Raw genomic sequence first — 26,931 nt, 5'->3', positions numbered from 1 at the left:
TGACTGTGTGTCAGTCAACTCTAAACAGTGCAACTCATGAATGCTGGAACATATATGTTATTCTGTGTCATTTCGAACAAGCCACCTCATGAATTCATTATCTCATTATTTTGTTTTAACTGTCAGTGCATCAGTGTTCTTCAAGAGGACATCATTTCACGTGACTCTCACCGTTGAGGCCAGCCACATGTTATAAGGGAATAGTTCACCACCAGTGCTGCCTGCTGCTGCTCCAATTAGCCAGCTGCATGAGGATACATCCACTGTGAACCTGCCCAGCCCCGCATGCTGACGTCATGTGCCATTGTCCAATCACCACTGACCAGCGCACCACCATCACACTAAGTCAATATGAAGCACTTAAAACCCAAAAATCTGTCACACAAGCCAGCCAAAGGCTAGATGCCTGTGCTTTCTTGCAGCTCCTGAGCTCTGCTCACCAAGGAGGGATCTGTGTGTTAGCGATACTGCAGAATGACTGTTACTGTCAGCAGAAAACATGTGACACCCAGCATCCACTGACGAGTAGATTTACTGTTATGGCAAAATTCTGGCAATGTTGTGGCACGCATGGGAGAAAGGGCTACAGTACCATGCAGGCATGTATTCTGGAGTCTGATTATCCAAGCTACAGACCAGCTCAACGTGAGTTCCCCACCACTGCACATGAACATTTATTTGGTGAACTCCATTTATTTTCATTTTGTCATGAAATATGTGGCAGCCTATGGATTCTGAAGAAAGTTACCTTTGTTCCAGGCATGCATCCATTGTTTTCCTGCATTCACATGGTTAGACAATATGCCCGTCACTGAGAAGTGTATACCCACAAGGATCAGTGTTTGAGTGGAACTATTATGCAGTTAACGGACAGGGTCATTAGATTTCATTTTTGTCATTTACTCATTTGTGCAGAATAAATACACTTATGGCAAGCATGTATTTTATCAGTTCCCATCACCATAATGTCACCTAGCCTCTTCCCTGAGCAAAGCGCATGGGTGTGGCAGTAAAGCCAGCTCACTGCACAACTGACATGTAAGGTTCGATATCGACATTCCCTCTTCAAAACAATAAACTTTGAATTTTTGTAGGACTGAGCTTCATTTCTGGTTCACTGTATCATATCTTCTACTATTCTAGTAACTTGATTGTTGGATATAGTCGCTGCTTATATCACCATTATGTGACAAAACAATATTATCACTTTTTTCATAATTTCTTTTTTCCTTCCTAATGAGTTCTCGCATAGCATTTACTTTATTTGTTGCATTACAGATATAATTATTACTGTACATTCTTTTAACTCATTTAATAACTTTTCTTAATGTATTTTTCTTAGTATCTCGGTGTACCTGTCGGAAGAGTTCTTTCCTTACATGTTTCATGCAGTATTCTTTTCTTCTGGCATGTGATATAATTGCTTTGATAATCCAGTTATTTGCATTCCTCATATTGATGATACTGTGCTTAAAGATAAGGCAGATTCAAAACATATTACTATAGTATCTAACAACAAACTGAACATATTTACAGTCTGATACAAATGAGACTAATGTTAGTTACTCAATAATTCATTAAAGTGATTTATGTTAGCCTCACTGAACAATATTCACCTCATTTTTCATATTTTATGACTTTGTTTCTTTATGTCCATTATAATTATCTGGGCTGTTATGCCGTGGTCGGTTGATGAATTCTGTGTCGATTCCCAACGTTTCGTCTCCGACTGCGGGAGACATCTTCAAGGGGGTCCGCAGCTCAATGGAAGGTCCAACACACCCACTGGCCCGCTACTGACCGTTGGGCCTTCCATTGAGCTACGGACCCCCTTGAAGATGTCTCCCGCAGTCGGAGACAAAACATTGGGAATCGACACAGAATTCATCAACCGACCACGGCATAACAGCCCGGATAATTATAATGGACATGATATTTCCGGCCGTGAAAGTCTACATTTTAGTATTTGTTTCTTTACTATCCATTCTGAGTATTATGGGCTTGTCTCCACTGGACTGTGGGTACTGAGACAGTATAGTCATCCTTTTTAATCATTATTTGGTCTAAGATTTTAGAATGGTTTGTGTGACTAGTTGGGACATCTACTGTTGTTTCCTGATTATATGCTTTTACTAAGTATAATAATGTGTGCTTTTGTCTATTTTCAATGAGGATGTCTATGTTCATATCACCACAAATTATTATATCACAATTCATTGCACTTACTTTTTGTCTTCGTAGAATGCTTCAGAGTTTCTCAATCAGAAATGGTACACAGTTGCAATTTAAGTTCATTTGAACTGCTGCAATCTCGAAGTCCTTAGCAACATAATGAGGTGTTAGTTATGCTACTGACTTCTGTGTTATTTCATTAATGAATAAATACACTCTCCAGTCACATTACTGTGACCACCTGCCATAAGCCTGAATAACCACCTTTCACAGCACAGACCGCTGCCAGATGTGCAAGAGGAGTGTCAGAGAGGTTCTGGAAGGTACCGACAGGAATGTGGAGCCACGTGGACTCCAGGGCCATGGCCAGCTTTCTCGCTTTTCAATGCATGGCATGAACAACATTATCAAGGTGATCTCACAGATTCACAGTCGAGTTTAGATACAGGGAGTTTGATGGCTGGAAGTGTATGGTAAACTCATACTCGTATTCATCGAACCACACTTGTACACTGCAAGCTGTGCGACATGTTGCATTGTCCTGATGATAGATGACATCGTGCCGAGGAATAATAAACAGGGGTGGACATAATCTGTAAGGATAGATGCATACATGTGTTGAAACATTATGTCTTCCTGAGTAATGAGTTCATCGGGGGAATGCCACAAAAGCATTCAGATCATAATGCTTCCTCTTCCAGCCTTGAGCCTTCCGATTGTTGAAGGTGTTTGCTTTCAGACATTTGATGCCATACATACCTCCAGACATCTGCCCAATGGAGCATAAAGTGCGATTCACCCTAAAAGACCATGTGTTTCCACTCAGTGGATGTCCAGTTGTGGTAATGGAGTGCAAATTCCAGCTTGCATCGCTGGCGAACAATAATCAGTATGGTGCATCAACCAGGCACCTGCAGTGGGCAGCCATATGCAGCGATGTTCACTTAATGGTCACTGAGGAGACATGGTTGGTAGCCCTTTGGTTCATCTGGGCAGTCAGTTGCTCAAAAGTTGCACATCTATTCACCCCTGCATATCTCCACAGCCGTTGTTCATACCTGTCATCTATGGTATATGGTGCATCACAGTTCTCTTGGTGCACGTTTCAGATAGTGCCATTTTGTCATGCATTGTTTATTTTAACCATGGCTGCAAGTTGACAGTTTACAGAGTTAGCCACTTCAGAAATGCTTCCACCCTTGTCCCAAAAGCCAGTTACCTGACCTTTAGGAAGTCATATAAATTGCTCCGTTTTTGCATTAGGACAACAGCTGCATTGTTTTCCATTTCCCCTAACATACTTTATATACCCTTTACTGCTAGTGCTGCCACATGCTGTCTGTGAGTGGTTACTGCACATTGATTTTGAACATAGGCAGTTGTCACATTAATGTGACTGGAATGTGTATATTAGGAAGCAGTAGTTAGTATTCCAAGTTCTGTGAATGGGTCTCTGCACAATGCTCTTGCATTCACACCACAAATAATTCGTGTTACATAGTTTTGGAAATGGAAAATTTTAGATTGGCTCGATGGAATTACCCTAAAAAATTGTCGCATATGACATTATGGAATGAAAGTAAGTGAAGTAAAGTAGCTTTTTATTTTTCAATCTTCTATCTGACAGCATCTCCACTACAAATAATGATTTATTTAAGTGCTTCAGCAGTGCTATAATGTGCTCTTCCCAATCGAATTTATTATTAAGTTGCAAACCTAACAATTTAACACTGTCAATATCTTCTCTCTGCTTGTCATCAGATTCTGAAGATATACTGTTTGAGGAGGAGGAAGGGTGTCTCTTACAAGTCTTTAATTGTATATAGTGTTTTTTCAAAGTTATGTGACAATGAATTGGTTAAGAACCATTTATTAATGGCCATGGAAATTTTACTAGTTGATTTTTCTGAAACTATATTTTGTTTGTTATTTATTGCAATGTTTGTATCATCAATGAACAAAAGAAACTTGACATTTAGTAACGTTAATGAAAAATCATCAGTATACATAAAAAAACTATATTTTGTTTGTTATTTATTGCAATGTTTGTATCATCAATGAACAAAAGAAACTTGACATTTAGTAACGTTAATGAAAAATCATCAATATACATAAGAAAAAATAAGGGCCATACAATGGAACCTTGTGGTGCACTACATGTAATTAATTTAAAGCTGGATGATGATTGATAGCATGACTCTTTCCTACTGACATCCTTTGTATCGTGTCAGAATACAATATGAATCGTTTTGCAGCATTTCCTGTTACACCATTATATTCTAATCTACTTAAAAAATGAGCTCTGTTCACAGACTCTGGAGGGAGCATCAGTACCAAACAAATGCAGTCTCATCCTGTGCAAATGGTATCATAAGATAAAGTATGAAGGAGTGTGGGCTCGGCACACTATTCTTCCAGCCATTGTCAGTTTTTGTGATGTGAACCTGCTGCTACTCGGTCAAGTAGCTCACCAATTGGCATCATGAGGCTGAGTGCACCTCATCCCAGTCCTCCCACCAAGGAAAAATCCCTGGCAGTATCAGCAATTGAAGAGAGGGCAAGCATAAATGAGTGCTACTTTGTGACTAGTGGCACTGCACTGTCAAAATCATGTTTTTGCTTCCCCTCATCGAACACTTTCTTCGAATTAGCTCAGAGGTCAGCACTCTGGAACAAGAGTTGTTAGTGCACTACAAAAATTTGCTTGAAACTTGGTAATGTATGGAACATGGTTGCTACTCAGATGTGTACGAATTGTCAACCCAGTGGGTTTTTTGTTGCACATTGCAAACTTTTCACCATGTAGCTCACTTCATAAACTGCTGAAGGCAACTGTGTAAGTTTTCACAGACTGTAATTCATTGTGAACTTACTCCTATATCAGCTGATGTTCACATTTATCAAACATTCCGAAATGTTTCCATAAACTCAATATTTTGTGGGGTGGATCAAGCCAGGTGGCACAGTGGATTCACATTTGGGAGGTTGACAGTTCAATTCTTTGTCTGGCTATCCAGATTTAGGTTTTCTGTGATTCTTCTAAACTGCTGCAGGCAAATGTTGGGATGGTTCCTTTAAAAGGGTGGGGCTGATTTCCTTTCTCATCCTTGACCATTCCAAGCTTACACTCCATCGATAATGATCTTGTTAATGGGACATTAAATCCTAATCTTTCTTCCTTCATTTTGTAGTGACAACGTCACATACTGACACCATTTAAAGGGATACCTGTTTTCTTTTCTGAATTCTGGCTATTATAGCTACCAACGTACAAGATTGGGTACTTGCCGATACAGATATTATGTATATCACCACCACCACGAGAATCCTGCGAATGCCGTGAAGTTCAAACAAATCACTCTTTGAGAAACAGGCAACAGGTTTGTCGAATTTTTCAAATCATGGGACTACTTGTGTACCAATCGTGTACATACTAGTCCCTTTCTCTCCATTTCACTGGTACGGCACCCATGCAAACACTGTATGGCTGAAACTTAATGGGAGAGTGTCAACGACAGTAGGTGGGCAGGAAGTGTTCAGTGATACAGAAGAAACATGTCATACGGCCTCTGCAATTCTTGTATCTCATACAGCAGTGTTTTTCCACCTGTGGGTTGCGACCCCCTGGCGGTCACAAAGCCTTGCTCAGGGGGTCATGGTTGCAGGAGAAAGCAGTCACAGCATGGCTGGTAAGGTATGTTTCATGACGATCATCTGCTATGGTATAAATGTCATGCAGAAGTGACAAGGTGTTTTGAAACCACCTTACAAATTTGCTCATGTTCAGATCTGGTACATTTATTATACTTTTATTATGGTTCTGGGGATCGCCAGAATATTTTTACTTGGAAAGGGGTCACATATTCAAAAAGGTTGAAAAACACTGCCATACAGACTCCTCATAAGTGTGTTTGACCTGAGGTTTGTTGCTAAGGCATAATTGGACAACTGTTGTGTGTGTGCACCATGTTTTTGGGACAATTTTGCTGAATGTGACTGGGCAGAATAATTTTTAAATCAGCCTAAGAGTGAATTGTCTCAACCCTACTGCCAGAAACAAACTATTCCAGAGCTGTGACAGATAAAGAAGTAATGACTATGTTGTTTGACCATCTCATGAAAATAGCAGAGAGCATTCATACATACAGTATATGGCATTACAGTGAAACAAGTCTTGCGGATGACCCAGAGAAAAAAAAGATAGTGACTTAAAGAGAGACAAAATAACTGGAGCAAATACACAACACAACAAAGGCCTCTACATCTATTATGATTAAATAATCTGACACATCTGTATGCAAATTATAAGGCATAAAAGCTCTTGTCTATGTGGACTCAAGGTGGGCCAGAAGGCACAAAATATACTCCCTCAAAATCCAGATGGTTCAACCACTAGTATTTTGAAGACTGGTTCATTTCACTTTGCTTCTCACTGTTGAAGAAACAAGGGGGGACAAAATTCTGATAGGGGTTCATTCAAGTTCAACATTAGATTGAATGGCTTTGCGTTTACAAAGTAATTAAAGTTCAGGGACAAGAAATAAAAAGCATGAGGTTTGCCAATGACATTGTAACTCTCTCTCAATCAGCAAAGGACTTAGAAATGCAGTTGAATGGAATGACTAATGTGTTTAATAGACATTACAAAATTAACATCAACAGAATTAGGGTCAACAGACTTATCAGATTAAAATTGGGAAATTAGACACTAATGGTAGTAGGCGAGTTATGCTATTTGGGCAGCAAAGTAACTGATGATGGCCAAAATACGAAGGATATAAAATGCACATTGGCAATAGTAAGAAAAGCATTTCTGAAAATGAGGAGGTTGTTAACATCAAATATAAATTTAAGGTATTTTTTTGGAATGTAACCTTACAGAAGTGAAACATCGACAATTAACAGTCCAGACAAGAAGAGAAAGGAAGCTCTTAGAATGTGATGCTACAGATGAATGCTGACGATTGATTGGGTAAATTGATTAAATATTGAGGAGGTGCTGAATCAAATAGGGAAAAATGAAATTTGTGTTACAAATGGACTAAAAGAAGCCATTGTTTGATAGGACACATCCTGGGGCATAAAGGCATTGCCAGCCTACTAATGGAGGGAAGTGTGGAGGAGAAAAATCGTTGGGGAGACTGAGACATGAATAAAGCAAGCAGGTTCATATGGGTGTATGTTGCGGTAGTTATGAAGAGATAACAAGGTTTGTACAGGACAGACAAGCATGGAGAGCTTCATCAAACCAGTCTTCAGACTGGATACAACAACAACACCCCAATGCCACACATCTGCTCCAACCCCTGGATGTAGCATTTTTCCATTCAGTCAAATGTTATTGCTAAAGTTTTGTGACACTGAAAAGAAACTAAGCGTCAGTCGCTGCTTATCAATACCAAAGGATGACTACTGATTCTTTAAGAAATTGATGGAGAGCATGGAAAACAAGGAGAGAAATCCACAGTCAGGCTCCATCAAGATTGGGGCATATCCACTGAACATGATACAAGTGCTCAAATGACTACCTGCCTCTGTTTTGGAAAAAAAGTGTCTGTAATCTGAGTGGTGGTGTTTTCTTGAGGAGTTTAAGGAAGTATGACATGATGCCACTTGAAGACAGGTGGCGCCAAAATGCTAAAAAATGTTGCACCTCAACTGGCCCACTAAATCACCTGATCTTAATTAGACAGAAAATATCTGGGACTATTTATAATAGTGGATGAAACAAAGCAATCAACACCCTGCAGTTTTGTAACACTATGGGATCCAACGAGTGGTTGCAGTTTGATATATGGGGTGCGACAATAAAGTAATGAGACTGATGTGGAGGGAAAAAAGTGTTGCTTACCGTTTTAGTCAAGTTTAGTGTTGTCTCCTTCAAAGTAATTCCCTTCTCATTGCACACACTTTTTCCAGCACTTCTGCCATTGATGGTAACATTTCTGGAACTCATCTTCTGTAATATCCTCAAACACCATCGTCACAGCTTTTTAGACATCATATGTTGTTTGAAAATGATGTCCCTTGACCACCGTTTTGACTCTTGGAAAAAGAAAAATGTCGCACGGAGCGATATCTGGTGAATAAGGTGGCTGTGGTAGTACTGAAATTTGTTTTGAGGTTAAAAATTGCTGTACTGGCAGAGCAGTATGGGATGGCGCATTATTGTGATGCAGAATCCAATAATCAGCAATGTTGGCACAGACACAAAGAACTCTTTTACGAAGTCTTTCTAAAATTTCTTTGTAGTAATATTGGTTAACTGTTTGTCCAGGAGGCACCCACTCTTTATGAACAATTCCCTTGGAATCAAAGAAGCACACAAGCATGCATTTCACTTTTCACTTGACATGCGAGCTTTTTTTGGTCTGGGTGATCCCTTTGACCACCATTGCGAACTTTGGTGTTTTGTCTCTGGATCGTACTGTAAAAAAAAAAAACTTTCATCACCAGTGATAACACGGCTCAACAATTCTGGATTGATTTCCATTTGCTCTAACAGATCAGCTGCCACATTTTTCCGTGTTTCTCGCTGTTGTGGTGTGAGATTTTTGGGGACCATTTTTGCACAAATCTTTCTCATACCAAGATCTTCAGTTATTATTAGAAGAACCATTTCTCAATTGATGTTCAGTTCTTCTGCAATCATCTTCATGGATAATCTTCGATCATATCATACGAGTTCACGCACCCTGGCCAAGTTGACATCCGTCTGTGAGGTTGATGGTCGTCGACTACGGTCTTCATCTTCAACACTCATTCTGCCTTCACTAAACATTTTATGCCAATGAAAACCTTGAGCTCTTGACATAACCTTCTCTCCAAAAGCCTTCTGGAGCTTACCGTAAGTTGTCGTCGTGTTTTCACCCAATTTAACGCAAAAAGAAATGGCATACTGTTGCACAATATTATGCGGTTCCATTTCCGTGACGAGTGACACAAGCACGTGTTAACTTATTACAGCACAACTCACAACTGAGCGGTTGCATAGCTGTGCTGCTTGGACTAGAAGCGGCTTAGAGACCAAGGTCAAAGATATTGGGCCTACAAGCCTGCAGGGTTGCCATATCTTGCAAAGAAAATCAGTCTCATTATTCTATTGTCGCACCTCGTAGCATACCTGGAGAAATTTTCTTGCTCGCCAAATTGAGACCATTATCAAACCTAGTGTGGTGTTACATGATATTAGCATGACATTTCTTGGAGGTAACTAATTTTTTATTCAGTGTTCTTACATTTCAAACTGCATTGATAAGTACAGTATGATTAATGAAATAATGAAATGAGTTAAGACTGATCAATATGATACATATGACTTTTATGACTGAAAGAGGAAAATTGATCGAAATTTAGGGAGAAATTGGAAGAATTTTCATTAGACAGAACTGAGCAGGTATGCAAAATGAGTCCGAGAGGTTATTAACACAGAATATTTTAAGTGTGTCATAAAATTTTATTATATCAAACTTTTAGCAGTAACAGTGTTATATTTCAGAATAGCAGCATTCTGAAATAACATTTCAGCTGGTAAATATTATACACATAAATCTGACTTGTGGAATAATTACAGCATTATAAGACCTTTGGCCACAAAATAGAAAGAAAAAACAAAGCTAGTTATGTGATAATATAGTTTTACTGGAAGGCAGCATAACTTGTATTCCATACTGATAGCAGTGAAAGGTGTAAAATGATATAGTTAAATATTATATAGTGCCAACTTAAACAGTGTAGACCACACTCCAATCCATAATTATTTCTGATGCATTTTTGGAATGTTATAGAAATTAAAATATTTGCTGTCTCCATTTCTCAATACATAGGAGACTTGTTACTGAGTATGCACTATATGTCCTGCTAACTGAAAAGTGCATGCATTAACAAAATTAAAAAAATAAAAAAAAAAATTTGTTGTCAGCACTTTCTTCATAAACCAAACAGCTATCACACATACAAAAGCATGTGCTACTGTCTATCATCATCTACACATGTAGCCATACAACTGAGAAAATTTTCCAGAATATTTATATAGACACACACCAATACAACTGTGCTGTGAAACGATTATTCAGTCTAGGAAGTTCATAATAAGCTTACAAACACAGCTGCCCAGTATATGTACACATTTCACTCGGGATGCCATTTTCATTCATAATGTTCCATCTCTTGACAAAAATAAAAAATTATTCCACATGGTCTACGAATTGACAAGACATAAAACCTTCTCAACACTTAACAAAGAACTGACAAAAGAGGCATGGAAGACTGTAGTTGGCAACAGGAGGAACTACACACAAAAATAAAAACCTAATCTCTTTTTTTTTTCTAAATTCTACTCTCTAAATTCAATATACATTTTCATTAACTGCTGCCAGGCAAGTTTCTTGGTTGAGTACAAATGCCTAAATATTCTCATCCTCTAAAATTCAAGTGTCAATTCCTAGCTAACAGAGTTTAGCAATGGTTAGTAATGTTTTATTTATTTATTATACTCTGTATTCAAACCCTTGTGAGTAACTTCTTATTGATGAGTTTACACAATCTATAGGACAAAATATAGCTTTATTAACTTTTGTGACTATGACAAAATTAGAACACATTAAAAGTTTGCACACAATTTTTAGATTTTTTTCTCAAAATGCCTCATTACTGGTGTGAGACTAAGTGTGTTAGAAATAAGAAAGATGGAAGTTTACAGCTAGCACAGTACTACTAGTGTCAAGGACATCAACTCACGGTAACTCTCCGATGACAAAATCATTTCTGTGTTTAAGCTGCTTCTCAGCTGCTATGGATATTACTCATTTAACAACTACATACTTTACCAAATTGCCACAAAATGGTCCAATAGTGCAGAAAATATGCTTTCTTGAACTAAACTACCACAAAATTAAAAGCAAGGTTGGTTTACTCATGGATATGACTATGCAAAGAAGGCTAAAAAGAGTACAACTGTAAAATATTTAACATGGGTATTGTGATGTAAAAAAATTAAATTTGTCAGTCTATAAAGAAATTATTAGTTTTTCTTTAACTACATGGTACAGTTTTGATGCAGTGGGTTACTATCAGACCACATTGTTGAATATAAAATATATTGCATAGATTTTTTTAATAAGGCACTGGTGTCAATTTCTGTACCCTCATTAAGGCACAATTAAAAAAAACATTCATATGTCTCACAATGCAAATGCCCTTCACAATATGACCACTATTCTATGTTTCTTTTACTAATACAATGACTGCAACAGATGAAACACTAGCATTGCCACAATAATCACATGCATATTATACTGCAAAATAATATATATATATGTTAAATATGGAAGTTTTACAATTGAATGAAAGTTTATGAACACTCAAATGTTTCTTCAGGCACAAAAACAAATTGATGTTTTCTAAATTAATCACTGAATACTTTTATAAATATCTCACAACAGTATCACACATAGACTTTAAGTAAATGGTAAGTGTACACTCATACTAGTAAGTGTCCATTCATAACATTTAAACATTTCATATTCTGATTACACCCCATTCAAGTCCAACATTGCTTGATATCTTGTCTACACCACAGAGTCAATGGCGAACATTTCAATATGAACAATTGAATGATATCTCCGCAAACTGGTTCACACTTTTTTTCCCAATATATTAGTAACATAGAAATGAACACAACAAGGGGCAAAATGAGTAGACATTTCAATTTTACCATCTGTTAATGCATATAACAACATTTCTTTGAATAAAATTACAATACATATATATTCACATAAAAATATTTTCATGTTAATTCTTAACATAAACATGGAAAACAACGCAGTATAAAAACTAGTGCGCAAATCTTAAGATAAAATGAAGAATAATATATCATAACAAAAATATAGTTTTTTTTAGTATTCAGCACGATCAAAATAAGAATTTCACTTCTAAGTAATATGCACAAAAATCATTTTGTAAAATACTTCTGAGAATGTTCTGCAAGAACCTTCAAGTTACTGTTAGTGACATTGACATCTTCCTGTCTGTCAAAATTAGACGATCACATTTAAATAATTTACCCTCTGACTGTTTTCTGTGGGAAACTTAGCTAATTTTATCCCATCACTATACTGTGTCTATAGTAAAGATATTCCCTTACTAATGTCTTCCTTGCATTATGAGGCAAGTGTTGACAGGCTTTGATTCTTTACAGAATGATGAAACATTTAACAAGGAAGATAAAGTACAAGATTGATTATTTTTTAACCTCTGTATTCACTTAGACAGAAGCTGATTCAACCTAGGAGCCACCTATAAGGAACAAGTGAGGAAAAGTTCTTCCCCTTCCCCATCTGAGCTTGAATATAGGACCTTTCAGTTCTGAAATATATTTTTCACCAGCAGAGTTACAAAACTCTTAATTATGAACCACTGAAATGGCATAAAACCCTTAAGATACTTATATCATTACAAATGAAGAATTTCAAATGTTCTGCCCTTTTTTCCCCAACCCAATCTGCTGAGAATCTATTATGTCTATCATATTTCAGTCAAATAGTTGAACGTATCAGGTTCACAAACATTTACAACATACATGATATCTGCAATGGATGATTTATGTCTCCGCTAAGAATTTAGGCCATATATATAATGAAAAGAAATATTAATGGTCTCTCAATAAATACTACATAAAGGAAAATTAATATTTTGAATCACCGCTGCAGTTATTGCATTCCCACACTTCCCTACATTGTCACCGCATCAGCAATGGACCACATACAAACATTCTGCAGGGTTAGTATTAGTGAAGCAAGAAGGCAGTGTTCATGAGGGAATGTAAACAGTTATCTTGATGGGTCCATTACGTCCAAGTCAGATTATAATGCATGCTAATTACCAGTCTAAAAAAAGAACAAAAAACACACAGACAAATTAACCACTTAATTCTCACAAATATGAAAGCCACACAATTAGCTGTACAGAAAATAATTACATCACAGGGATCAGGACACAAGTAGAAAAGAAAATCCTCATTTACTTGAGTTTAAACACTAATTTTGCAGTACATTATATACAACTGTATTGAAAATGGACACTCAGCTTTAGACCAACAGACCTCTTTTTCTTACATACATTCTCGAAGCCACACAGTAACATTCAGAGTATGAAAAATAATTGGCACAAAACATTTTCTGATATGGCGTAGCGTACACACACACACACACACACACACACACACACACACACACACACACACACACACAGATTTTCGGCGTAATCATAGTGCCCAAGAGTAAAGCATATGTACAAACTACACTGAAAAAAATATCTTGTACGATACAAATACACAAATTGTGAAACATAAACCATAAAATAATTTGAATGCTGCCTGCAGTAGCTGCAATGTTCATTACTTGAATTTATTCTCTCACCTCTCCACTTAAAAAGAAATTAAGGTAGGAAAAAAAAACTCTGGCCGGGGAGGAGGGGGGGGGAGGCGGGAAGAGAGAGAGAGAGAGAGAGAGAGAGAGAGAGAGAGATCAAAAAGTAAGAAAAACAATTTAAACAAATACAAATATTGTAAATGGCAATTATTTCAAATCTCTCTTGTGCACATAATGGGTCATAAATATAAAACGGGTATAACATGTTTCACCTTTTGTCACCAACTTTCAAGACATAGGCACTTTATGCTAGCACACAGCATAATAGTGACTGCAATAACTGATCAGTGCAAAAAATTAGAAAGAAAATAGTATATGTTCGAACTGAAGAAGACTTTACCATCTGATTAAGACTAATTCTAATTACGTGTAACAAATTCACAGATTTTCTCAGACCGTGCCTGTTATCACTCTATTTGTGACCACTGAAATATGTTACTACCATACATAAAGAAACGTTTTTCAAAGTATAACATTTATTGTATAGAGGATACACAGATTATACACAAATCAACAAATAAAAGCTGCACATGCAGCACAGTTTTCTTTTTGTTTAGTTTTGATGACACGGTCCGCAAAACTTTTGGCATATAAAGAGCATAATAAAATGAAATTGGCAACAGCATAGCTAACATAATTGACTGGCAACATTCTGGAAGTGGCAGCTTCCTATCCTGTATGTACACTTCTGCGGTCAGAGGTGATGAAAATAATTGCTCTGAGTAAATTTGACAGTAGAGTCTGAATAACAGAGACCAGGAGATATACTATTTCACACTGCAAAGTGATGAGCACTTCCGTAATTGCAGGGTTCATGATTTTGGCTTCAAAGCAGCTTTGTGTTGTTATTAATTTTGTAATTTCTTACAGTCATTTCCATTTGATATGGTAAAACTAAGTATTCATCATTAATCATACAAATATCATTTAAATTTTTAGTTTCCTTCACATAGCATTTTCTGTAGTACTGTTAGACTTTTACAGATATCTGGAGCACAATAATACAACATTAGGTAATTTATCTGTCACCAATATTAATGTTATTGAGTTATTACCTAAAACCAGCTTCAGCTGAAAATTAGTTATTTTCCAAATTACAATCACAGGAATTGTAGCTTTTCTTTATCTTTTTAAGTGTGTAAATTCAGGACGTAAGCAAATAAAATGCTAATTTGCAATGAACATAACTACAAAGTTCCTCAGTAATAAAGATTTCCAAGCAGCAGCACTTTTCATAAAGTGACATCAATTTGCAGTTTATTATCAACATTACTATTGCATTATTAATATTTATAATTATTCAATCTTGGTGACTGTATACTTTACTGGTAAACTTACACATGTCTCCTGTCATTCTTCCATCTCAGATTAACAAACTCTGTGTAACATATGATTTAAAATCTGCAATCTGAGCATTCAACATAAACCAGCTCATAAACATGTAGCAGAAGAATTGTTTCAAACAATTATGACAGAGCAGTCAGTGGTGTTTTGTCAGTGCTCACTTGTTCTACATCAACACAAAATAAAAAGTATGCAACTACCTTAAATTTAAAAGAAGTGCACTGAAATATACAATACACATTCAGTTTATTAGCAACTGATATAACCAAGAATTTAGCTCCATCAAACATTAAGAATGTGAAGACAACTTGTGCGCAACTTTGCACTTAAAAAATGCCACATCAGCAGTTCACTGAAATGGAAGAATATAAAGAGAAACAACACATTTTTAACTTGAGTTTTAAAGCATATAACATACAAAAGATGCGTGATTTGTGTGCGAACATCCATGAAAACTCTGATGAAATTACTGTTTGTGTTACAAGATTGAGCATTTTTTTTTATTCTTCTTGTAGTTAGCCTTAAGAGGAGGCCTTTCTGAAAGCTGGAACTTGCGCACTATTCGTACCAGCTCATGAAAAGCTTGGTCAACATTTGTGCGCAGTTTAGCACTGCATTCTATGTATGGAATTTTCAGCTGACTTGCCAGAGCATGAGCGTCAGCAACACTAACCTGAAACAAAATTAATAGCAATTTATTTTCAGATTTTTTCTTTATTTTGTTCTGGGGAGTGGGGGAGGGGGGGGGGGGGGGGGAGAAGGCAGCGTATGGCATCTCTACATTTATATCTACATTGATACTCTGAAAATCAATGCCTGGCAGAGGGTTCATCAAACCACCTTCACAATAATTCACTTTTATTCCAACTTGGACAATGTGCAGGAAAAGCAAACACTCATATCTATCCACGCGAGCTCTGATTTCCCTTATTTTATTATGATGATTGTTTCTCCATATGTATGCTGGCATCAATAAAATATTCTCACATTCAGAGAAGGAATGTTGGTGGTTGAAATTTCTTGAGAAGATCCCGCCTCAATGAGAAATGCCTTCATTTTAATTATGGCTAGCTCAAATCCCTGATATCTGTGAAACACTCTCTTCTATTTCTTGACAATATAAAACATGCTGCCCCTCTTTGAACTTTCTCGGTGTATTCCTGCAATCCTATCTGGTAAGGATCCCACACTGTGCAGCAGTACTACAAAAGAAGCCAGACAAGCGTAGTGTAGACAGTGTCTTTAGCAGATCTGTTGCATTTTCTAAGTGTTTTGCCAATAAAATATAGTCTAATTTCCCTTCCCACACAACATTTTCTGTGTGTTCTTTCCAATTTAAGTTGTTCAAAACTGTAATTCATAGATATTTATTTGAATTTATGGCCTTTAGATTTGATTGATTTATTGTGTAAGTGAAGTTTAATGGATTCCTTTTAGCACTTGTGGATGATGTTACACTTTTAATTATTTAGTGTCAGTTGCCAATTTTCACGCTGTACACATATCTTTTCTAAATCTTTTTGCAATTTGTTTTGATCTTCTGATGACTTTACTAGACAATGAAAGACAGCATCATCTGCAAACGATCTACGATAGCTGCTCGGATTGTACCCTAAACTGTGTGTATAGATAGGGAACAGCAGAGGGCCAATAACACTACCTCAGGGAATGCCAAAAAACACTTCTGTTTTACTGTAAGTCTTTCCATCCATTACTATGAACTGTGACTTCTCTAACAGGAAATCATGAATCCAGGTGCATAACAGAGAGAATATTCCATAAGCACGCAATCTGATTGCACGTCACTTGTGAGGTATGGCATTAAAAGCCTTCTGGAAATCTAGAAATGCAGAATCAATTTGAAATCCCTTGTCAATAACACTCAATAATTTGTGAGAGTGAAGGGCTAGCTGTGTTTCACAAGAGAAACATTTTCTAAATCTGTGTTGAATGTATGTCAATAGCCCATTATCTTTGAGGTAATTCATAATGCTCGAACACAATATATGTTACAAAATTCTGCTGCATATCAACATTAATGATATGGGCCTGTAATTTAGTGGATTACTTCTACTGGCTTTCTTGAATATTGGTGTGACCTGTGCAACTTTCCAGTCTTCGAATATGAATCTTTCGTCAGGCGAACGGTTGTATCAGTATACTCTGAAAGGAACCTAATTGGTATACAGTCTGGACCAGAAGACTTGCTTTTATTAAACGAGTTAACTTGCTTCACTACTCCAAGGATATCTACTTCTAAGTTACTCATGTTGGTACCTGTTCTTGATTCGAGTTCTGGAATATTTATTTGTCTTCTCTGATGAAGGAACTTCGAAAGGTTATGTTTAGTAACTCTACTTTAGCAGCACTTTCATTGATAGTATTTCAAATGTTATCGTGCAGAGAAGGCACTGATTGTGTCTTGCAGCTATAAAACTTTATATGCAACTATGATTTTATTTTTGGAGGATTTTGAAGTTATGCTATTTAGTCTTGCTAAGACAACCCTGTGTTTACTAACCCCTATCAAATGACTTAAGGCAAATTATTTCCTTTTCTTATGTTCACCCAAATATGTCTTTCACTGCTGCAGTACAACCAGAGATTTTTAACTATTAGCGACAAATATCCCTTAAAGTTATTTTATCATTATAGGATGTTTCATTTAAACATTTTTCTAATTATTCTTTACACTCATTATAATTGTAGGAGGTGATGGGTGTTTTCCTGATTTGTACATCTCCCAAGTATACATACAACTCATTGTTTGCAAATAAGCACACACTTTATGAGGATATTTCAAAATATTCTCTTGGATACTTTCGCTATCTAAATCATAGCTATCCCTCATTTTTGGTTATAGGTTGTTGGAGTGTTATTATTACTATTAATCTTTACTCTTATGTTTGGCAAACCCTGGGAATACATTGTGATGTAAATTTCTCTGAAAACTTTCCCCTCTCCATATTTTTGCTATTTTAAAGTTTAATGTATACTAAAAAAAAAAGTATAATAACTGAAGCATACTGACTTCAGACACAAAGGAATTACAGACATTGGCTGCATGTGGGCACTGATTTAAATTAATGGGGAATGTCGAATATTTGTGCTGGACCAGGATTCGAATCCCGATGTCCTGCTCACTAGATGGATGCTCTGAGCACCAAGCCAACCAGACTCACTGGTCATTGCAACTGCACAGCCTACCCTAGCACGCCTCCCATCAGATCTGCATAATGCAGCGAGTAATGAGGATAATGGGCAAGGGGCACTACATTAGTAGTGTGTGCATAAGTTGAGAATTTGGATCTGATGGAAGGCTTGCTAGGGTAGTCTATGAAGTTGTAGTGACATCTTTGTTCGGATGGCTTAGTGGCCAGAGCACCTGCCTAACAAGCAGGAGACACAGATTTGAATCCTGATCCAGTGCAAATTTTCTACTTTCCCCATGCCTGCTTGCCGTCTATATCTGTAATTCCTTTGTGTCTTAATTCATCATGGCTGCTGGATCACAATGATGTGTGTTCTTTCAGACATGTAAAAAAGAACAGACACCACATATAAACATACTGACTTCAATGTCAGCGTGTAGAGAATTCATCCACACCACAGGAGACATTGGTTTCACAGATGTTGACACACAGAGCTACAAATATTTCTGACGATCACCTGGATTCTGATAACGGATATGTGCAAAATGTTTTCCAAAGTAATGCCTTTCCTTACAGTGTAGATTCCAGTAACTATTTCTGTAGGCAAGACAATAAATGTAACATTACATTTATGTGGTCAGCATCAAATTATGCACACCAGGGAGCAACACAGAAGAAACCGCTGTATGAATATTTTTGTTTTAGGTACTAAGGCTGACTGTGCTGAAGCTGATCTCAGACACACAATACAGCCTTGAAAAGTCCTTCGTTTAAACTACCTCTAAAACAGCAAAAAGTGACAAAAAACCTTTTAACTTTTACTTCCACAACAACAAATTCATTTTTTACCTTTCCACCAAAATTTGTGACTTTTCCTCATTTCTTACAGCTTAAATAACAATATACTGCAATTAGCTGAATTTTCATGATTTTGTGGCGTATACCTAGGACAGTGGAACAAGTCGTGTGCAACTTCTTCTTAGAATATTACTGTTCTGATCATTACAAAAGTATTTACGCCGTATTTTGCCACCTCATAAAATATATAGATTTCCATGCTGCCCATTATAAGGTAACTTTTCAGTCTTATTTCATGTGTTGCTGTTGTTACTCACTCCACCAGTTACACAGTAACTTTTTTTTTTTTTTTTTTTTTGCCTATAAAGGGTATTTTGAATTATGTCACATAAATGCACTTTTCTAACGAAATTATTTTGCTCATTACAAGGCAACTGATGATACAAATAGAAACACTGAGGAGTAGTCTCATCCCAATTCTTTTTGCAACAGTCTCAGCAGTCAACTGCTACAACAGTGAAGATGGCAGATAGAGATGGAACAGAACAGGAGGTCGGTGATGCACCATCAACTGGAAGGAGTGCTGCTTTGAATGTCGTGAAGGAGAGAACAGGTCCTACTACATATGCCTGCCACCAAGTGGATGACTATCATCAGTGCCTTCCCACATCATTTGATGAATCAATGTTGCATATCATAGAAATACGGATTAAGATGCTCGAAATGAAAAAACACCAGCACTTGGACTTTATCACTGGAAGAATTGGAGGCAATGATCAGTATCATGTTCGCTAGAGATGCTTTTTGTGCTACAAGCATTTCCGGGGATGACCTTTGGTGGCATTCTTGGGGGCCTAATTTTATCAGGGATAAAATGACAAGAGAGGAATTCTGTTAACTTACCACATTCCTCCACTTTGATGCGCAGTCATTGTGAGCTCAACATATTCCTGCTGACAAGTTCTGAAATATGGAACAAGTTTTGTACAAACTGCCTCCACTTTTACTGCCCTGGTGAAAATATTACAACTGATGACCAGTTACTTCCAATCAAAGCAAGGTGCAGGTTTACAAAGTTAATGTCAGATAAAAACTTGATAAATATGGACCCAAGTTCTGGATAACTGCAGGTGTGACATTCAAGTACAATTGCAATGCCTTCCGGTGTCTTGGCAAGGAGGAAGGCCATCTAGAAAAACACCTGTTGGGAGAGTATGTCATTTATTCACCTTGTGGAACCATTTCCAAACCAAGCATGGAACATAACAATAACCAACTTCTTCGGTTTACCAAGAAACTTCACCAGGAGGAAATGTCATTAATGGGAACAATGAACAAAATTCACCAATGAATCCCCAACTGCATGAAGAAGGACAATTCTGACTTACATTCTGTTAAAGACTGACAAACCAGATTGAATCCTGACAGTGCACCAAGGGAACGAGAATAAGAATGTTGGTAAACTACATCCTGAAGTAGTTGTGAGTGAAGACAAAATGAGAAACTGTTACCTTATATAACATACTAAAGCATGGTGTAGATGTCACTGATCAAATTATTTGTGAACTAGCTGAGTATCTAGCATTGCCTCTGTACGTATTTATTCCAATCTTCTATTAGTTCATCTCCTCCACCCCCTTTCTCTTTTGCCTCCTCCACCTTCCCCTTTATCTGTCCATCTCCTCCTCCCCTTTATCTACCCCTCACCACGTATGCACATTTCACATATTTTTCACCTATATTTAACAATTTCATGCATATTTGTACACATACTTCACTTGTATCGCTAGCTACTTTCGCCCACCAGTTTCATTTTCATGGAGCTCAATGTTTATAATGTAGTGTGTCCTGAACTATTAGACATACAATGATATAATTTTGCAGGTAGTCAGTGAAATGTGTTGCAAATAAAGTTAGTAGTAAATCAGTAACAAATTAAAAGGTCATGCCTGATGGGGCAGCTTTACTGCATCAACAGCAAAACTTTTTTCCTTCTATAATTTTGTGGGGGATATCAGTGAGAAAAGTCTCATAAACGTTTGAAATTGTGTGTTAAGTTGGTTGCAAGTCAATAAATGCTCTCAGGTGTTGGATGGATGTAGTCTAGTTATTTTATGAGGGGGAGAAAAATGGGTAATTCATCATTACATCTAACATCTTTATTTCTTAATATTTTACACCAAATTCTGATCACCATCAAAGTATTCTCCATTGGCCATTCAAACGAACCTTCCATTGTTCGAAACAGTTTTTAAATTCACTTACTGAGATGTTTGTTATGCCTACCGGCAATTTTTGTTTCACCTCCTCCACAGACGCAAAACATTTTCCTTTCATGTCCATTTTGAGTCTGGGAAACAAAAAGAAATCACAGGATACGGTGAGTAGTAAGGGGAGCGGGGGGGTGGACAATTGGTATCATGCCGTTTTTGGTCAAAAACTGCTTTACGGAGAGGGCGGTATGGGCTGGCGTGTTGACATGATGGAAGAATCACTCGCCTGAGCGCCAAAGAGCTGCCCTTTTTTTCTGGATACTCTCCCTCAATCTTTTCGAAACCCCCAAGTGGAACTCCTGGTTGACAGTTTGATCTGGGGGAACGAACCCCACGTGCACAACACTTCTGCAATCAAAGAAACAAATGAGCATTGTCTTTATGTTTGACTTCACTTGGTGAGCTTTTCTGGGACGAGGAGAGCCACTTGTCTTCCACTGGCTTGATTCCTGCTTTTTTTCGGAGTTGTATCCATAGCACCATGATTCGTCACTAGTAATCAACTAGAAAAAAAAATTCAGGATCCTCTTTGAGCTGATTTTGGAGCTCAAAACATGCCTGAAGTCAACACCCCCTTTGTTCATCCGTGAGAAGGCGAGGGACAAATTTCGCTGCAACCCTTCTCATGTGCAAATCTTAGGATAAAATCCTCTGAATTGAACTCCATGATATTCCAGACATCTCACAGAGTTGATCAATGGTTTGGCGATGGTCTTCACAACGTAGGGCATTGATTTTGTTTACATTTTCATCGTTTCTTGACATTGAGGGGCGTGCTGAACAGGGTTGGTCTTCAATTCACATTTCTCTATTTTTAAAATGTGAAAACCACTTATATACTGGTTTTACTTGGGACAGCATCCCCATAAGCAGTCTTAAGCATTACAATAGTTTCTGCGGCCCATTTCCCCAAAAGGAAACAAAATTTCACAGCCGCACGTTGCTCTTGACAACCTGCCATCATGTTTACATCGAAATGAAAAAAGTTGTTTTACTACCGAAAAGGTATATTCAGGCAGATAATATGACATATTTATGGTCCGATTGAAGTAACTAAAAAACTGAGGGCTAGCTGCACAGCCACTCTCAGGCATTTTTTTGAGCACCAGATGCCCACTATGCTATAGAAACATGCAGAGCTTTATCAAATGTGGCTGGCTGCATGTTGGAAACTCTGCCCCCAACACTGCAATGTATCAGCCAAAATGTTATTTTACTCAAGCTCAAACATATTTATAACATACAGAAACTCTTATTACAGCCATTTGATAACTCACAAAATGTATATGCAGTGCAAATAATGATCTTTCCTTTATGTGAAACTGTATCATCTGGCCTATAATGATTAGTTTATGTTACTTTAGCTAAAGATTTACATACAATTCACTTCAATGTACATTGAAAATTGCTTCTACTGTCTGTCAGACATTTAATTTTTGCAGGCAGATTATGAAACAGCTGTACCTAACTCTCTTCTATGTCAAATTAGATTCATTTAATGATAGTGAAGATTATTTTTCCTTTCATATTTTATTTATGAATTTACTTATTATTCTCAAATTCAAACATATTTTTGACAAGAAATGTCATCTGTGTTTAATATGAGGGGAATTCAATAAATAATGCAACATATTCTTTTTTTCTGAAAGCAGGTTGGTTTTATTAAGGATTGCAATGCACCATATTATTCTCCACTGTTCTCGCTACAAAACCCTATTTTTCAACATAATCTCCGTTCAATATGACAGTCTTAAGCCACTTTACTGGGAGGGCCTCTATGCCCGTATGGTACCACTCTACTGGTCGACACTGGAGCCTATGTCTTGCTACATCAATAACCTCCCATTCATCCATGTACTGCTTCCCACAGAGTGCATCCTTCATTGGGCCTAACAAATTGAAATCTGAAGGTGCAAGATCCAGGCTGTAGGTTGGATGTAGAAGGATGGTCCAATAAGTTTTGTAAGCTCTTGTCAGGTGCGCACACTTGCGTGGGGTATTGCATTGGAGAAGTTCATTAGAAATTTTGTGGCAATGAACATGCTGACACTGTTTCTTCAATTTCTTGACGGTAGCACAATACACTTCAGAGTTGGTCGTTGCATCATGAGGGAAAACCTGAAACAGAATAACCCCTTTAGAGTACTAGAAGACTGTCACCATGACTTTACCGGCCCACAGTCCCACTTCGAGCTTTTTCTGAGGAAGAGAGGTGTGTGGCACCACTCCATGGATTGCCATTTTGTTTCCGGTTTGAAGTTATGAACCCACGTTTCGCTGCCTGTGACGATGTTAGACAAAAAATCATTGTGATCAGCCTCACAATGTGCAAGCAATTCCACACAGATGGCCCTTTGTTGCTCTTTACAGTCTCCTGTTAGATAGCAAGGAACCGAGTGAGCGCACACCTTTGAGTACTCCAACTGGTGGATAATTGTGTCAGCACTATCAACTGAGATGTCCAGTTGTGCAGCGAGGTGTTTGTGATCCATCAAACATCTTGAATGAGTGTGTCTGCACATTCCAACATTGCGGGAGTCACAGTTGCATGAAGCCGGCTGGCATGTGGGAGATCAGACAGATTTGTGTGATCTAGTTGCGATGATGGCAACAGACACCCCTATGAATATCTGAGATGTTTTGGTTTTCTGCCAAAATAAATTCAATGACATCTCTCTGCTTGGAACGCACCTCTGCTAGACACCAATTTGAAGGCTATATGTAGTGCCATCACCTCTTAGAACTTCACAAATCTTTAGGGGCCAAAGAAAGAATATTCCGAATGTCCCACAACAAATTCCGCAATTTTTCAACAGAAATTGGCTGAAAACAAAAGTGTTGCATTACTTGTTGAACACCCCTTGTATTTCAAAATGCTGAAACACATCCCTGTACAACCATTGTGTGTGAACATACACATAACTAATTACTTTGTTTTGCACAATGAATATGATTTTTCTAAGTGAGAAGTTATTTCAAAACACAACTCCACATGACATCGGCAACTGAAAAAAGTATGACGAATATATTGACATACTGATTCCTATGTCCCTAATGTTGGCAATTAGTTTTACGGTAAAAACTGCCAAACCTACATGTTTATCAGGGCTAATATAGGGTTTTCAATTTAAAGTTTTCATTAAATAAGCACTCCCAAAAATTTATAACTTTCTACGTTGTCATTTCTAACTGGTAAGTTATATCAAAGATATCAGCACAACACTGCCAAACCTCAAGAAGACTGCTTTGCGGAAATATCAAATGGAAGACAGTGGTGTTGGAAATAGAGTCTTGTACACAGGCACTGCTTTGGAATACATGTGTGTGTTATACCACGTATTAATCACATTTTACTGACAAAGTATGGATAAAGCAAAATTGATAATATTGTCCAGTTTTCAGCTATGCCAGTTTTGACAAAATTACTGATACATTGTGATGTATTTCAATTGAGACACTAGTATAGCACAAATTGTGTTGAGAAAGTTATGGTATTGATCCACCACCACTACCACTACCATTAGCAGCAGCAGCAGCAGCAGCATGTTTTCTACACACAGTCATTTTAAGGTAGTAGAAAGAGCAGGTGGAGATACACCTACAACAAGGATTACAACACATGCTACTAGTGTTCAATGCAAATTTGTTCAAATTTTTACCTGCAATACTTAATCTTCTGCTGATGTGTTGTGTTAAAGTCATGAACACTGTTTATGCCAGGATGTACAAAATAATAATGATGATGATTATGATGATGGTGATAGTGATGAAGAAGAATAATTAAATTTTCTACATATTCTATTACTGGTTTAGGTAATCACATTCAATACTTAGGTTATACTAACCCAAAACACACAGACACCTTGTTTTCAGATATGAAATATGTTGGTGAGTTTTATTTATGATATGTCATCAGGTCTACACTTTTGCTAATGTTCATCAAATTTTTCTATTACTCTTTTTTTTCCTCTGGATTAACGGAAACCAGTTTTTCATCCATATACTCCTTTGACCTTTTGACCTATGACCACTTTCTTAATTTTTGTGGCACTTAAGGGAAGACTTATTCTGGTTCATCTCCAAGTGGTGGAAAAAATCTTTCAACAGCAATAGTTAGCCAGCATACAGAGTAGGTAGCAGAATAAAGTATGACCACCACATTTTGCACCAGTATCCTAAGCTAGATAAACAATCTCTCCACAGCATTTTATGGAATGAAAGTGTGCATTATCGTTGAGGATGATGTGTTCATTGGATAGAGATGTTGAATATGGCAAGTGATTGCATACCAATAAAAAATGGGGAACACAAAATTTTAAAATACATTAAGAAATGCAACTGACTTTTAAAATGGAATGAAACGTCAAGAAACAATTTTCTTAAATAAATGTATCTTACCACACGCTGATGCTCTAGGTCAGCCTTGTTTCCGACCATCAGCATTGGAAATTCTTCTCTGTCCTTCACTCTCAATATCTGTTTGTGGAATTTATATATCTCATCAAAACTTGCTTTATCTGTCACAGCAAATACAAGAAGGAAACCTTCACCAGATCTCATGTATTGTTCCCTCATGGCACTAAATTCTTCTTGGCCAGCTGTATCAAGGACTGTAAGAAACAGAATAATAGGTAAGTTCAAGCTCAGCAGAATTTATACAGATCATGCACAAAACATGCTTCATGGTAAAATATGAAAGAGGTGTGAAAAATTTAGTCTTATGACACACTGATTTCCACTGAACAGATGATATATACATCACAGCATGGAAGTAATGTGTATGATCTGCTAAACCCTCTACACCATAAAACTAAGTTAGCTGGTCAGTCAAAGTGGTATTGTAGTTCTTAAAATAGAAACCGATTTTCTAAATGAAGAAGATCTTTGGCTAAACGAAGCACAAAAATATGTGTAATATGCCATATCACAAACATTATCCTCCTTTTTCTCCAATGATGTTCCACATGTGGCAGTATTTGCTAATGTAGTAAAATAAATTTATTGAGTAACAGCTCTTGTTGGTATATACAAAAATGTCTTCGTGAGGCTACTGAGTACAACTTAACCCTTAATTCACGAGGTGTGACCACACCTCAGACTGATTTAGACTTTTCTAACTTGCTCTCTAAGATCAATATTGGTAGAATGCTTTTATACAACCGCCCTCCCACCATCCATAATTTGATTCTGACAGTCTGTGACTTCCAGCTGGTGGTCAGTGTTTATGCCAAAGACAGTACATTCCTGACTGACTCTGTGAAAATCATTATGCACTGACAGAAATCTACAGTGTCATTTCTGTTACTTCAAATAGGCAACTTTATTTGAATATCGCAGACAATATAAACAGCGAGTGTGTTAGTTCTGCGAATATAAATGTAAATTGAGTAAAAAATGTATGATCTGTGAAAAAATCAGTACTGTATTTATTATGATCAAGTACATTGTATATAATAATATCACTCAAGCATTGGAAAAAGGGGTCTAAAAATAGTGAACTACCAGTGTATATAATGAACTGAGTGCAATAGCCAACTCCAGGAAGGGTCTTTCAAAACCATTCGAGTGTAGAAAGTTAAATGAGGAACCCATAAGAACAAAAAATAAACTTAAGAATGCAAAATCATCAATAAGTGAACTCACTAATGAACTAAACAAACAGGAACTGCTAAAACACAATATTCTGCATGATCCAAACAATTGTAAGAGGACTAGGAACATGAAATGGAATGTTGCAAACAATTGTGTTAACACTGGTGTTAT

General features: G+C 37.1%; 1 protein-coding gene across 1 annotated transcript in view; it reads right to left on the bottom strand.

Moving 5' to 3' along the window:
• Positions 1–9,607: 9,607 nt before the first annotated feature.
• LOC126184086 (ras-like protein 2) overlaps positions 9,608–26,931 on the bottom strand; it is a 75,036-nt gene continuing 57,712 nt past the window's right edge. Inside the window, exons 3-4 of the mRNA XM_049926442.1 lie at positions 25,567–25,778; positions 9,608–15,618 (exon numbers count right to left, since the gene is read on the bottom strand). Coding sequence (XP_049782399.1) covers positions 15,424–15,618; positions 25,567–25,778 — 407 coding nt within the window. The 3' untranslated portion in view covers positions 9,608–15,423. The remainder of the gene's footprint in view (positions 15,619–25,566; positions 25,779–26,931) is intronic.

The sequence above is a fragment of the Schistocerca cancellata genome, chromosome 4, assembly GCF_023864275.1.
Source record: "Schistocerca cancellata isolate TAMUIC-IGC-003103 chromosome 4, iqSchCanc2.1, whole genome shotgun sequence".
Lineage (NCBI taxonomy): Eukaryota > Metazoa > Arthropoda > Insecta > Orthoptera > Acrididae > Schistocerca > Schistocerca cancellata.
Note: the sequence above shows the minus strand (reverse complement) of the source record. Positions and strands in the feature narration are given on the sequence as shown.